At 37.9% G+C, this 16471-nt stretch overlaps 1 protein-coding gene across 1 annotated transcript in view; it reads left to right on the forward strand.

Moving 5' to 3' along the window:
• LOC126470509 (solute carrier family 41 member 1-like) overlaps window positions 1-16471 on the forward strand; it is a 111467-nt gene that overhangs the window by 41084 nt on the left and 53912 nt on the right. The window contains exons 4-6 of the mRNA XM_050098404.1: window positions 309-453; window positions 823-969; window positions 7696-7843. Coding sequence (XP_049954361.1) covers window positions 309-453; window positions 823-969; window positions 7696-7843 — 440 coding nt within the window. The remainder of the gene's footprint in view (window positions 1-308; window positions 454-822; window positions 970-7695; window positions 7844-16471) is intronic.

Below are 16471 nucleotides of genomic sequence, written 5' to 3' on the forward strand. Positions count from 1 at the left end.
CTTCATTTGTATTCTACTCAGAATTTTTGTTGCTTGTACTCATAGTGAAGTATTACTTGTGATAGTTTGTATATTGGGACATGTAACTGTTGCCTAAGTATCTGAGTATCAATATTGTTTTACAGTTGGTGTGTTCGTTTCTCAAGTAAATATGACTATGTAGATTATCAGGAAGTTATGACTTTAGTAATTGTAAAGTTACTAACAGTTTGTAAATTATCCAAGGCATGTTTTCATTTTTTTTTTCAGTGTTGGCATCTTTTATTGTGGCGATAGTCTGATTTTTTTGTGTATCTTCTTTCGCACAGTGTCAGGCAAATGTGGTTGGATTCCTTGCTTCAGTTGTGGCAATAGTGATGGGAGGTTTCAAGAGCAGGAGTGTGCGGCTTGACCATGCACTTCTTATGTGTGCCAGCAGTTTAGTGACTGCTTCACTTGCCAGCTTTGTTCTAGGTAAAACTAACTCTCTAGTTATTTTCTTGCCTGTATTTAGTTGTAATTAACATTATTATATGGCTTCAGTAACTTTGCTAGTGACAGGTATGTAAATATTAATATTTGTTGTTTGTTTGTGGATTTCATTAATTATTGTTGAAATAACTTTTCTTTTTCTTTTTAATTGAACGTGAAAACCTCTAGTCAAACCAAAATCTGTACTTAGTGGAGCAGTACTATTTACGTGGATAAAAATTGGGGAATCTTTGACATGATGCACATCTTTTACTTTCATCATTCTGATACATAAGTACTGTTTTGAGTTGATAATTATGTTAAATTTCTTTGTGCTCAATTTGCACTAATAAGCTATTTGTTCTTTTTTAGGTCTTACAACTGCTGCAGTGATAGTTTTCTCACGGCATTGTAGCATCAATCCCGATAATGTAGCTACTCCAATTGCAGCAAGTCTTGGTGATGTTACATCACTCGCTCTTCTCTCCTGGATATCAACTGTCCTCTATGATGCTATAGGTACTAATATTTTCTTTGTGCAGTTTTTAAATATGGTTCCAATCTATTAAAACTATAAAACTAGGAAAATTAGTGATTGAAAATGCAAAAAATTGAACAGAAAAGATATATGGAACAGTTACTTGTGAAATGTGACAAACTGTGGAAAATGCAATTACTGATGTACTTGTGTACTTCAGGGTAGGTATGAACTGAGCATGATTCTATAATTGTTGACGTATTATTGGGCCCCAAGCCATAGAAACATGGAAAGTTTTAATTCTTGTTCTTTCTCAAATATTTGTCAGTCCTCTGAGAACTTCCACCACATGTAGTACATACTGATTATGCTATATATCTTCAGGTTATTTCCAAGTGAATGTATATTGACTTAAACTATGTTGACAGTAAAGGAAAATATTTAAATTGGTGGTGGTGGTGGTGGTGGTGGTGGTGGTGGTGGTGGTGTACTCCTGAAGCTCACATCTAAAATAGGGACACTGCACTCTGTTAAATTTCCTCACACACAGCATAAAAATTGCAGTAGGTAATGAGTCTTCACCACTAGTGTCATCTGTAGTCTGCAACTTGTAGTGCTATCTTGCCTGTGTGTATGTAAATATGGAATACTTTTATTGCAACTAAATTGCTGTCACTATAGGTTTAGATGAACAGTAAAAGCCTGTGTATAATTTAGGCATCAAACACGGAACTGTGATAGCACCATTCAGCCGTACACTCTTAATGACAATGAACTTCAGTTTACTGTCTATAAAGTACTGTATATTGGCCTCTCTTGGGCACTTAAAGGTAAAGACTGCAGTTGTAAAAGAGCCAAAATTTGTAAAGAAGACTGAATAGGTTAATAAAATAGTGATTGTTTATGGAAATAAGTAAACACGAAATCAGTCTGTGCAGAGGCGTAACAATGGTAACTAGCATCTAACCTTCTATGAATCAGTTACTTGTGATCTTATTTTTATAACTATAACCTTTTTATATTTTTCCTCTAAAAGATTACATTACTCTCAAATATACTTGCCTTTACACAATGTAACACAAAAGAGAGACCCCAAATTACACACTTACCCGATTTTCCTATGCTTAACTTCTTAATCCACAGTTTCTAGCTGTCGGAGTAGAATTATACAAAGTTTCAGTCAACAGCAGCAGACATCATGAAAAAGGAAAATGCTCTGTGAATCAAGTGTTCGTAGTATTAGCCATTTTAGGGCTAATTTGATGATCAACCATCTGATACAGCTACAGAAACTGCTGAAACTGAATTCATTGTAAATGTTTATAATATTGTTCATTTCATAACAATGTAAAGGGCTTTTTTCCCAAAATACTTGAAGATACTTTGTTGTAAAATAAACTGTCGTTTAAAAACGAAATTTACTGTCTCAGCACTTACATCTTTTGACCTATAGTGACATAAAAGCAAAGTATTACTAGTTTATGACACAGCTCCTGCCTTCTACCAGACTTGTGTTAACACAGTACTTGTCTTCTCTCCTTCAGAAGTTCTACATAAACACAGATTTCATTCAAAGGAACATAGGAAATATTTGTATGTTTCAGTTAAATAACTGTCTAGTCTCACGCACAACTAAAACATTTATTAAGTCATACCACACTTTTTGAGAGAGAGAAAAACAAAATTACTTAAATGAACATAGAATTTCAGCCCACACCATAGCCATAGACCTCCACATCACAGTTTAAGCCATATCCACTCCTGTAAACACACAGATATTTATATCCACCTCCATTGAATGTTTAGTGGTAGCCTGCAAGATATCTAATTGTTAATGTATGGAAAGTTCTGGTTGAGAATACCAAATTATTTAGGAATAAAGGAGACGACTCACCTAAAGACGGAAGCACTGCTTCGTCACCAAATACACGCACGGAAGGTACAGAGCTTTACTTTGCTAGCTTTCTCAAGCTGGAGGAGAAATGTGCGCCCCCCCCTTCCCCCCCCCCCCCACCACACACACACACACACACACACACACACACACACACACACACACACACACACCACCCCTTTCTCATTACCCTCGCCCAGTACTTGTCAGCTTGATGTGTGCTGCCATCTCGCGCCCTAGCTTGTGAAATGAAATAGAGTGCTCGGCTGTCTGCCATGTGTCCCCTCTACCTAAACCCCTAGCTAGCCCACGGACAGCTCCCAACTCCCGCGAGCTGCTAGACGCTTTCCCCCAACCATCTCCCTGACTCCCACTTCTCTCCATCCCTCACCCCACACTGCACCTAAACCTCACCCCAGTACACTCACCATGATCAACATACAATAACAAACTATGAAATCACTCATGCTCACAGAATTAAAACATAGATGAGCTGTGCCTCCTAGAGGCTGTTAGCCAGACAAACTTAACCATCATGCCTGACTGATAACAGGTGGCATCAGCATTCACTTGTACTCCTATTTAGTGTGTCACATTACCCGTCAGCGCTTATTACAACTAATGATATATCCAGACTGAAAAATTTATTCACAAGGCAAAGTCTCTTAAATTCAGAGAGAAAATGATTTACTTGGACTTGTATCAGTGGTGGAAGTTATACCTTCTTATCCTCCAGTGTTGAGTTTTGTTGGTGCTCTAGTTCAGTTTATTCTTTTGATGAGTGCTACTGTCTGCTCTTGCATGGTCATATCAGGCTGAACTGTTCTGAAGGTGCCTGTATGTGGCTTTGCATGTACAACACGTGTCAACATAAAAATAATTGGAAGAAAGAGAATTTTTGTCTTTCTGATTACCTTGATTGCTGTGTGTATCAGTTTTTGTTAAAATTTAGAATGCCTTGTTTTAGAGCGAGAATATGTCTGGAATATTTAGACTTTCAGCTTTCCTGGTCATGTATTCCGTAGTTTACTACTGAATAGAAATATGAGGTGAGTCAGGAAAAAAGATCCATGCCATGAGGGATGATAGTACTGGTGAATCTGAATAAATAACTTCATACGGACATATGCCCTATTCCAAATGCTTTCAGAGCTAAACCACATTTAATGTCAGTTTTCTGTGGTTTTCTTGAATAACTTGAAAACTGGAGCCACTAGCAAAAACCTGTCACAGCATAAAATTCAACTACATTACATTTCCTACAACAAAGTCCCTATTCATTTTTTCTTTAGCGCTAATAGTTTGTGTGAAGAGAGTGAGATAATATTGAAAATCTCACATGACATGTATTTGCTGTAGCTTAGGTAGTTTTTGTAAGCCAATTTGAGGTAGTTTCCTCACTATAGTCTGATTTATAGTAGTTGTCACTTGACAGGCAATGTGCTGCAGGGCTCCTGCCACCAATAAACCAATGGCAGCCGGCGCTGTCGGCTGCCACTGCGTTGCCACTTCGCTCTGCCGAGCTGACTAAGGCATTGTGCCAGCCAGTCCTCAGCGAGCCGTTGTAGACGTGCGGGTGAGAGATTTGAGTGACTTGTAGCTTCGCGCGTTTACAATGTCTGAGAGTCGCAAGAGAGGGAGGCTGAGGCTGCACACTCCTCAGAAACCTACAAAAAGTGGCGGACATGGCGTCGTTATACGCAGTCAGGCACGTGAATACGTGTGTTCCTTAAGGGAGTATTTTGAGAGAGAGAGGGATGCAGGAGGGCCTCTCATTCCTTTGGATAAGGTGGTGGAGCGAACTGCAGCTGCTCTGCAAGTTAGCGAACGATCAGTAATAAGAATCTGCAAGGAGAAATTCACGAAAGAAGGCTCAAGTGACTCATCTAAATTGGAGACACCTGGGAAAAAGAGGTGACTAGAGAAGAGGGTCACAAAACTTTACTCTTTTTCAGGAAGATGGCATTCGTCATCAAATATACACATTTTATTCGAGGAAGGAGTATCCAACACTCAAAAAACTACATGCTACCCTCACAGCGGCTGACCTATTTCAGGGTAGTAAATCGTCTTTGTTACGAGTCGTGAAAATGTTAGGATTCCGCTATAAATCCATCTCTGGCAGAAAGTTACTAATGGAACACCAAGATATTGCAGCCTGGCGATGCCGCTTTCTTAGAGAATTAGTGGGGACAAATTTTGATGATATCGTTTGACTTGATGAAACATGGGTGAATGCAGGACACAGTTTAGAAAAAGGCTGGACAGACGGTACCATCAGTGGAAGTATGGCAGCTCCGATCGGCAGAGGAAAAAGGATAATTGTAGCACATGCCGGAAATTCAAAAGGTTTCATTCCAAATTGTCTGCTGCTATTCAGTTCAAATAAGACTTCCGACTACCATGAAGAGATGAACCACAATACTTTTGTGAAATGGTTTGAAGACTGTGTGCTCCAGAACTTAACAAAAAACTCTATCATTGTTATGGATAACGCTCCTTATCATTCAGTAATACAAGACAAAGCACCCACAAAGGCAACAAGGAAAAACGACATTGTTAGCTGGTTACAGAAACATAAGGTGCAGTTCGACAGTAATTTTACAAGGGCAGAATTATTAGAACTTGTATCGCAACACAAACCAAAGAACCCGATTTACATTATGGATGAAGTAGCAAAAAAATAGGTGCATAAAGTGCTCAGATTGCCTCCTTACCATTGCCATTTCAATGCAATAGAGCTGATTTGGGCTCAGGTTAAGCGGCATATTGCTGCAGAAAATAAGAAATTTACATTAACCGAAGTGGAACGCCTTTTGAAAGAGGCAGTTGAAATTGTGACATCGGAAGACTGGCAGAAGGTAGTACATCATGTGAAAGGAGTGATACAGGACACATGGAACAATGAAGGTATCTTACAACAAAGTGTCAAAGACTTGATTATATTTGTCAATACGAGCAGCGAGACTGATAGTTCCACTGACTCTGACTCTGAATTAAGCGGTGTTTTCGCATTGTCTGATTAGTGTGTAGTGTACTTACTGCCATTAAATAGTGTGTTTGTGAATTTATTTCGATTAATTCTTATTCTTGTTGTGAGACTAAGAAATACTGTTTGGCCAGCTCTCGTCATCTCCTTATGGTAAGTTAGACTGAATTTTAATTCTATTTCATTTTGTATATACACCAAGATGTTATTCAATGTGTGTAATAGTTTTCGAGATTTGCAATCTAAAGAAGAAAACTTTTCCGGATGCGAAAATTTCTCACACTTCAATAGTTAATGTAACAGCGGCCCTAATTAAAATTAAGAAAAGATATTTGATTTGCTTATAGATACCACTGAGACCGATACTGTACGTAAATTTCAAAATATTTACATAATATTTATAGGAGATAGAGATTTTAAACGTCATACTTGTTTAGAGTTCTGATAGGGTTGCTTAAAAATGCTGTTTTCAGAAATTTATATACAAGAAACGTGATGCACTACGAAAACTTTTAAGGATTCTTTGCCGAGTGCATTATTTTGTTAATGAATGGAAAAAAATATTTTGCTTTGACACCAATAGTTTTTCCGTAATGACGTGATAAGTTAGAAGCTGTTTGCGAAATCGACAATTTAAATGGTTTCAAACAAATTAACATAACTCTTGTCCTAATTAAAATTAAGAATAGATATTTGACAGATTGAGAGACATTGAAGAGATATACATCATATGTGGGTTTGAAATTTTTTACTTACTTTTTGTAGAAGATACGGGCCTTAAAACGATTTTCTATGGCCGGGGGTAGCGATGCTCTGAGGCGGCTGCCTGCAGCGAGTGCTTGACGTGACAACGCCGCAACTTCGCAGCGCAAACGTCAAGTGACAACTACTTTAAATCAGACTATAGATAAACCACAAGTGCCCTGTATCAAACTGTTCATCACAAATTCTTCTACTCTACTGTGGCACGTTGTAAACAATATCAATGTACTGAATAATAGAGAAAATAAATAACAATGTACATTAAATGTGTTCTTATCTTGGAAACATTTGAGAATAGGGCATATGTCCATATGAAGTTGTAGGTTCAGAATCACCAATACTATCACCTCTCAAAGCATGGACTTTTCCTCCTGATTCACTCTGTATATGAAACAGCTTATTCATATTCCATATTGCAGATGGTGTGGGTTAAAAATACGTAGGCCAAAGAAAACAAGATTAAATTTTTTTTTCTGTAGTTAGACAGGTGTTCATTCCAGTCTAATCTTTCAACTGTATTGATTACAAGACATTTTGTGCTTTTGTCCATGCCATTTTATAATCATAAATTATTTTACTTTTGTTCTAACCTTAAGACCATTGTAATTTATTGCTCAGACAATACACACACACACACACACACACACACACACACACACACACACACACACACACGAAAGACAAGGTACAATTCAATTAGCAACCCACAAGTGGCCAGCGGCGCCTTGGGCAACAGCCTATATAGTTATTAGTTCCAACAATGGTTGCAGCCAAGTGGCCTGTAGTGGCTGCACCAAGCACAAACTTCATGTGCAAACTATGAAACGGTGCACACACCGAATTGGTAGGTACAGCAACTGTTGCTTCTATCTACACAGAATTAATAAATTTTGTTTAATTTGGAGCAACTATGGATTTATTTGCCTTGTTGTCACCCAGTTGCACTATCAAAAGGTTCAGCTTATTGCCTCAAAAATCCATTGTTATCTCGAGTATGAACAGATGTAAACAGATGTAACATTTTATTAAATAAAAAACCTCTATTGTCAACTTTCAATTAGAATGAAATTTTATTTCCAAAATTCAGTTTTCTGTTTCTGAAAGTATTGTAATTAATTCCAGGGAAAACCGACTGGCTGGCCCCACTTATCATTTCTGGTTTTGTTCTCGTGACTCCTTTGTGGGTTTGGATTTCAAAGCAGAATAAGCACACACGAGAAGTTCTTTACTGTGGATGGACACCAGTGTTGGTGGCAATGCTTATTAGCAGGTAAGATTCAATATTACTATTTTATCGAAACTTAACTGGAGCTTAATGTGACAAATGGCTCTTCGGTTTTTTAAGAGCTGCATTCGTTTATTCATTCAGAAATTGTTCCAGGCTAGTTTGTAAATGTTAGAATGGAAAATACATTCACAAAAGAAATTTAGACTGCAACATGAAGAAATACTCATGAAAATAAAATCTTGAGAGTTTGTGGGCCATTTCAGTTTTCTTCTTCTTCTTCTTCTACTACTACTACTACTACTACTACTACTACTACTAATAATAATAATAATAATAATAATAATAATAATAATACACTGGGATCATCATCTTTTTGTCTGTAACTGTCAGAACACATGCCATAGTCAGTGTCATGTTCACATCTGTGAGGGTTGCTCTCCTGTGCTTTCATTTGAAGAAAGGGAATTATTGGTTAAAAAAATCCTTAGCCTTTCATTGGTAGGTCACCTAAGTCAATTTCAGTAACAAGCAATTGAAAGAAGGGAATGTTACTGAAATATGTTGTTGTTGTTGTGGTCTTCAGTCCTGAGACTGGTTTGATGCAGCTCTCCATGCTACTCTATCCTGTGCAAGCTTTTTCATCTCCCAGTACCTACTGCAACCTACATCCTTCTGAATCTGCTTAGTGTATTCATCTCTTGGTCTCCCTCTACGATTTTTACCCTCCACGCTGCCCTCCAATACTAAATTGGTGATCCCTTGATGCCTCAGAACATGTCCTACCAACCGATCCCTTCTTCTGGTCAAGTTGTGCCACAAACTTCTCTTCTCCCCAATCCTATTCAATACTTCCTCATTAGTTATGTGATCTACCCATCTAATCTTCAGCATTCTTCTGTAGCACCACATTTCGAAAGCTTCTATTCTCTTCTTGTCCAAACTATTTATCGTCCATGTTTCACTTCCATACATGGCTACACTCCATACGAATACTTTCAGAAATGACTTCCTGACACTTAAATCAATACTGGATGTTAACAAATTTCTCTTCTTCAGAAACGCTTTCCTTGCCATTGCCAGCCTACATTTTATATCCTCTCTACTTCGACCATCATCAGTTATTTTGCTCCCCAAATAGCAAAACTCCTTTACTACTTTAAGTGCCTCATTTCCTAATCTAATTCCCTCAGCATCACCCGATTTAATTAGACTACATTCCATTATCCTTGTTTTGCTTTTGTTGATGTTCATCTTATATCCTCCTTTCAAGACACTGTCCATTCCATTCAACTGCTCTTCCAAGTCCTTTGCTGTCTCTGACAGAATTACAATGTCATCGGCGAACCTCAAAGTTTTTATTTCTTCCCCATGAATTTTAATACCTACTCCGAATTTTTCTTTTGTTTCCTTTACTGCTTGCTCAATATACAGATTGAATGAAATATGCCAAAACATAAATACAGTAAAACTTCATTTATACGTTTTTCCCACTGATACGAAGTTATGATGCAGTGTTTCAGAGTGGGTTGCAAGTAAGGCCAATACTAGACAATAATGAAATTTGATAGTGTAATAAAGAACTTTGTCAAAGTTAGGCATTGGTCAAATTTTCTTTGATCAAATCTAGCACCTCGCCTTAGATTTGATCAAAGGAAGCCTTCATCTTATGTTTACTGCATGGAGAAATCAACCGCTTGGAGCGCTAGCATCGCTGCAGCTGTCTGACACACAATTTTTATCAACACGACTCCCAAATTTACATGGTGCGTCGCATATATAACAAAATTGATAGAAATATTTGAAGTAGATGAAGCACTGAGTAGCTTATGACATCTCGAAAACAAAAACAGAAGAAAAAGTGAGCTATAAAAAAACTGCAGATGCTATTAGCTGTGAAGTACAGCCAGGATATACCCCTGAGAATATAAAGGAGAAATTCTACAACTTCTGTGGAAATAAAAATTTTTCGTGACTGCAGTATGTATTAAATTTATTTGCGTCCACGTACTCCTCCTTCAGTGTGTTATAAATAGCTTCAAACATTTCTAGTATTATTTTCGTCAATGTGCAGTGCAGCATTAGAGTGCTATACCTGTACTGTAAACTAGAGTAGCTAGAAATCACAGTATTAAAGTAAGTCTATCTTTTGCAGATGTAGCCTTTATGAGGAGAGTGTTCAGCTTCATAATATGAGGAGCCACTTTCTTGAGCACATATTGAAATGTATTCTTGTCCATTCCCAAAGGGGTTTTCATGCGACTTCACGTCCTCAATTTGCAGCTCCCGTAGCAAATTTTGTTGTATGTCTTCCGCATGTAAGGATGTAAAGGCAAATCTCACTAGGGGTAAGATAGATACTGCCTTCAGGAAAATTAGAAACCTTTGGAGAAAAGAGAACCGCTTATATGAATATCAAGAGCTCAGGTGGAAACCTGTTTCTAAGCAAGGAAGGGAAAGCAGGAAGGTGGAAGCAGTATATAGAGGGTCTATACAAGGGTGATGTACTTCAGGACAATATTATGGAAATGGAAGATGATGTAGATGAAGATGAAATGGGAGATGTGATACTGCGTGAAGAGTGTGACAGAGCACTGAAAGACCTAAGTCGAAACGAGGCCCCGTGAGTAGACAACATCCCATTAGAACTACTGACAGCCTTGGGAGAGCCAGTCCTGACAAAACTCTACCATCTGGTCAGCAAGATGTACGAGACAGGCGAAATTCCCTCAGACTTCAAGAAGAATATAATAATTCCAGTCCCAAAGAAAGTAAGTGCTGACAGATGTGAAAATTACCGAACAATCAGTTTAATAAGTCACAGCTGCAAAATACTAACGCGAATTCTTTACAGACGAATGGAAAAACAGGTAGAAGCGGACCTCGGGGATGATCAGTTTGGATTCCGTAGAAATATTGGAACACGTGAGGCAATACTGACCCTACGACTTATCTTGGAAGCTAGATTAAGGAAAGGCAAACCTACATTTCAAGCATTTGTAGACTTAGAGAAAGCTTTTGACAATGTTGACTAAAATACTCTTTTTCAAATTCTGAAGGTGGCAGGGGTAAAATACAGGGAGCGAAAGGCTATTTACAATTTGTACAGAAAGCAGATGGCAGTTATAAGAGTCGAGGGACATGAAAGGGAAGCAGTGGTTGGGAAGGGAGTGAGACAGGGTTGTAGCCTATCCCGAATGTTATTCAACCCGTATATTGAGCAAGCAGTAAAGGAAACAAAAGAAAAATTCAGAGTATGAATCAAAATCCATGGGGAAGAAATAAAAACTTTGAGGTTTGTCGATGACATTGTAATTCTGTCAGAGACAGCAAAGGACCTGGAAGAGCAGTTGAACGGAATGGACAGTGTCGTGAAAGGAGGATATGAGATGAACAACAACAAAAGCAAAATGAGGATAATGGAATGTAGTCTAAGTCGAGTGATGCTGAGGGAATTACATTGGGAAATGGTATGCTTAAAGTAATGGATGAGTTTTGCTATTTGGGGAGCAAAATAATTGATGATGGTTGAAGTAGAGAGGATATAAAATGTAGACTGGCAATGGCATGGAAAGCGTTTCTGAAGAAGAGAAATTTGTTAACATTGACCATAGATTTAAGTGTCAGGAAGTCGTTTCTGAAAGTATTTGTATGGAGTGTAGCCATGTATGGAAGTGAAACATGGACGATAAATAGTTTGGGCAGGAAGAGAATAGAAGCTTTCGAAATGTGGTGCTACAGAAGAATGCTGAAGATTAGATGGGTAGATCACATAACTAATGAGGAGCTATTGAATAGAATTGGGGAGAAGAGAAATTTGTAGCACATCTTGACTAGAAGAATTTAGTATTGGAGTGCAGCGTGGAGGGTAAAAATCATAGAGGGAGACCAAGATATGAGTACACTAAGCAGATTCAGAAGGATGTAGGTTGCATAGGTACTGGGAGATGAAGCAGCTTGCACAGGATAGAGTAGCATGGAGAGCTGCATCAAATCAGTGTCTGGACTGAAGACCGCAACAACAACAACAGCAACAACAACAACATCTTTCGCATCTCGCTGTGAAGTCCATGGCTTCACCCAAGTATGTTTCCTTTTCTTCTGCTTCTCTTGCAAGTGCAATAACAATGCAATTGCAGTGCATGCAACTGCAGACCATGTATAATTTCACTTATGGCGTCGGTTGCATGGCGTGGTGTGTTGATGTTGGCAACGACCATTCATTGCGGGGAATTCATTTCACCACAAAGTAAATAATTAAATCTGTGCTTGCTCTATTGTTGACAGATTCTTGTATGTACCTTTGTCCACTCAGTAAATTAGTTATACTCGTAAAATGAACATTTCATTACAAAACATTTGCATTATATGAAGATGGTGTTGCCAACATCAGCAGACTACACTGCCAATGCCATAAGTAAAATTGAGCTGCAGAGAATAATATTTAGCCATCATCTGCCATTTATGAAGGAACTTTGACAAAATACTTGATGACAGTGTAATATCCCCTTTGGTGCCATGTCAAAGAGAACTGTCAAAGAAAATTGATAGTATAATACTGGCCTAAGCTCTCTCTATTAACACGGCACCATGGTCACCAACTAGAAAATTGCTTCGTTGCAAGCATCTGAATCCAACTAACACTGAATTTTTAATGTGACAGACTTGAGATTGTTTTATAGATTGACAGATATGGAACAACAGTATAAACTGAAATAATAGAGTTGTCACAAAAACAAAATGTTATACAGAGACTGTACAATATTGGAAAGTACAGTATAATGTATGAAGCTTACTATTACGGCAGTGGTGATAGCAATAGGGAAGATTGGTAGTAGGTGTAACACTCGTTTGTTTTTCCGAATTACACGACTTCTGCTGAACTAGGGCACAACTGGACAAGAAATGTTGCATGTCACTTGGGAATCCCGAAACACATCACACCTCATACTGTATAGGCTATAGTACAGTATAGGCTATAGTACAGTATTACTGTGTTTCTAATTATTTTGAGAACTGGTAACATGAGTGGAAGAAAAAAGAAAAGCATTACTATCGCTGAAAAGATACGAATTTTGAGAGTTGTGAAGGAAAACAGTAATAGAAAGCAAAAGGATATTGCCAAGGAATTAGGAATTTCTGTCTCTACTTTAAATTCTGTAGGTGCAAAGGCAAAAGAAATTGAAGATAGTACATGTGTGTTTGGAATTTCTATTAGTAAGCGGACGTGGATTCAGGACGGGAAATATGAAGACGTGGAAGATTGTTTGTTGCAGTGGTTCAGGCAACATAAAACAGAAGGCATTCCTATTATAGGCCCAATGCTTTGTGAAAAAGCAAATGAATTTGCAATTCGACTCAGTGTGGAAAATTTCAGTGCTTCATAAGGTTGGCTGCACAAATTTATGGTAAGACGTGGCATCAGCTGTCAGAATGTATGTGGCAAAAGCAAAAGTGTTGATTTCGAGACAGTGTGAGATTGGAAGGAAACCCCTTTGAAAGAACTGACATCCCAGTATGCTCTTAAAAACATTTTCAATGTGGATGAGACGGCCTTGTTTTACAATGTAATGCCTGACCGTACAGTTGCATTTAAAGGTGAGAACTATCACGGAGGAAAACAGAGTAAACAACATGTAACAGTGCTGTTATGTGCTAACAGTGATGGTAGTGAGAAGCTCCCCTTACTTACATTCAGGAAATTTGCCGAGCCCCGTTGTTTTAAGAACATTGTCACATTTCCCACAAGATACTCTGGTAACAAGAAATCGTGGATTACGACAAGTTTTCGAAAGCTGGCTTCGAAGTGTTACAAAAATGGGTGCAGCAGGCTGGAAGATTTTATTGTTCGTAGGCAGGTGTGCAACATATCCTCACCTTACTTCTTATTTGAGAAATATGATCGTGGAATTCTTTCCTGCGAATAGCATGAGGGAGCTCCAGCCACTTGACGTTGGAATAATACATAATTTCAAGTTGCATTATCACAAAATGCTCATGCAGCATACCATCAGGCGTGTAAACATAAAAAAAAAGGAAGAAATGAAAATAAACATTTTACAGGTAAGATTTTCACTTAGCATTTATTTCATGTTGTGCTACTGGAGCCAAAGAACACTTCGAGAAATTATTAATGAATTTGTTTCTTCTGATAGACAATGCACTACATTGCAGCTTCATGGCACAGTGTTTCAGATGATACCATTCAGAACTGTTTCCGAAAAGCCAGATTTGAGATGATGTCAATGATCGTGGTGGAAATGATCATACTGGCGATATTTCACCTAATGATCAAGAATGGACTCAACTTGAAGAGCAGATCTCATTTGAGGATTATGTGAACATTGGTGAAAACCTTGTTACTACAGAACCCATGACTATCGCTGATAGTTCAGTGTGCATCTTGGACCTGGACAAGGAAGAAACTGATAATGAGAATGATACAGAAGAGCGTCAGCATTCCTCCATGACGTTTAATAATGCAGTAAATGCAATAGAAATAATTAAACCATTTGTGATGTGCCACAATGTTTTTGGCAAAATAATGACAGAGTTATCCCATTTTGAGGGTACAGTGTACATTGTTGCTGCACCAAAGAAAAAACAAGCAGAAGTTACGGACTTTTTTACGAAATGTGTTCTTCTGTGTAGTGGTTTACATTTTACTTTATCTCTTTAAGTATGATACCTAGTAAGCCTATATAACATATGTAGAATGTAACTTTTTATTTACTGGATTTTTCATTTGTGTTTACCAATTAATTTGATAGTATAGTGCTATATTTCATGTATACGTTTTCCATATATATTATTAACAAAGTTTTACTGTATTAGTGTTGTGCTGCTGAGGTTGCTCCCTTAGACTTCTTTATATAGTTGAAGACATTAGAAGAGAGATGTAGATTTCAAAGTTTCTTGATTGACGTCCACTGTACTATGAACTGCACCTTGAAGAGGTGTTGATTTACAGATCTGAGAGTACTCTGGGACACAGAGTATACAGGAATCCCAGCCTGTACTCAAATTGAAATTACTTTGTGACTGGCAGATTGTAGTGGTGAGGGGACAGTGTTGCCAATGTGCAGTCAGCCGTGCTTCACAAGGTGCTGCCCATATCTACAAAATGGGCAACACAGTGAACATGTGGTGCTCGAGAAAGAACTAAGATTGGATGGTGACTGGTCCTACCACTCAACTCGTGGAAATGTCAATCACAAAGTAATTTTAATTGTAGTATGGTGTGCAAAGTTGCTGTTTCATGTCACATTGCAGTTCAGAAACAAACATTACCAAACATTGTCTCCTCCAGCTTTGTTAGTGGCAATAGTGCCTAGGAATCAAAATTGAATTCTTTACAGGAAGCACTAATGCCAGTTGCTAAGAGGGCATTTCCATAGAGTGCACTTTCAAACAGTGTTCTAGTGAAAGGGCTGTGTAATGCTGCAGTATATCTGCATGAGAAAAAGACGAGATTGACAATATGTTTTAGATAAAGTCTATAAAATCTTTATTTTTCAGTCAATGTAAAGGGCTTTCTCAGACCTGCCACAGATCTATTGAGTCATGTCTACACTGTAGGAGTTAAAAGCAAGATGTGATTGTCACAAGGTGTACATGGAGAAACTGGGAGGACAATGAAATAATGTATTACAAAGCATGGGTACCATACACCTTAAAAACAAAGTATGAAACCTGTGGTAGTGGAGAACAGGGATGGCTTTGGTCAGGATGTAGACTTTAACATGTGTTAGCCAAAAAAATTGGTGTTAACAAAAGGAAATTCCAGAAAGATGTAGAGTCTTATATGAATGAGTCTAACTTTAACAGATAGGATGGCTAGAAGCTATTGAATTACTGTGGTTTGCAGTGCTCTTTGGGTGGTATAGACATGCCAGGAATTCACATCAGCAGCAATGTAACAATAGTATTTTTGTTTCTGACATGTAATAATAACTACTTTACTCCTCCTCGTACTCCATGCTGCAAGTACTTAACTAATGACACAATAAACAAATGAAAGCCTGAGATATTTTTACCCAATAATCCCTAGTGTAAAGAAAAAGAATGGGGTAACACATCTTTTATATATGAATGTGACACTGCTTTTCAGCAGTGTTCAGCCAATTGTGGACATCAGAAGACTCGAAAAGAAAATCCAACAGAGGGTTCAAAACACTTTGTTGTTGCAGAAGTAGAAGAAGAAATTGATTCGCTCTAATCACCTGAAACTTATCTTGCATTGACATCAGTTATGAGAGCCTACAGACTCAAATATGATGGAAGCAACACTATTTTGTGTCCTTTTTGTGTTAGAAATGTTTAATTTGCAGGCTAGAAAAGCTAATTTTTTCTTCAGTACTAATGTGCTGTTCTATTAGTCATTACTGGCTTTGATGATGCACATTTTTGTCAAACTGTTTTACACCTCCGTTAATTTTTATGCTTGAAGTCTACACTACAGTGCAGTGAATTCCATAAGTAGTTTGAGTTAACCTCGTTTCTGTTTGTATGTGTATGGTAAGTTATATGTGGCCATCTGGTCAAGTAAATTCCTTTAAAGTGATGATTCATGTTTGTTTCTGGTGAGACAATTTTGAGGGTGTAAAAATAAAATTACTTCCTGCGTAGAGATGCACCTTAATGCCCTTATTCTCCCATAGAAGCATAAAATTG

Source organism: Schistocerca serialis, chromosome 3 (genome assembly GCF_023864345.2).
Source record: "Schistocerca serialis cubense isolate TAMUIC-IGC-003099 chromosome 3, iqSchSeri2.2, whole genome shotgun sequence".
NCBI classification, from domain to species: Eukaryota; Metazoa; Arthropoda; class Insecta; order Orthoptera; family Acrididae; genus Schistocerca; species Schistocerca serialis.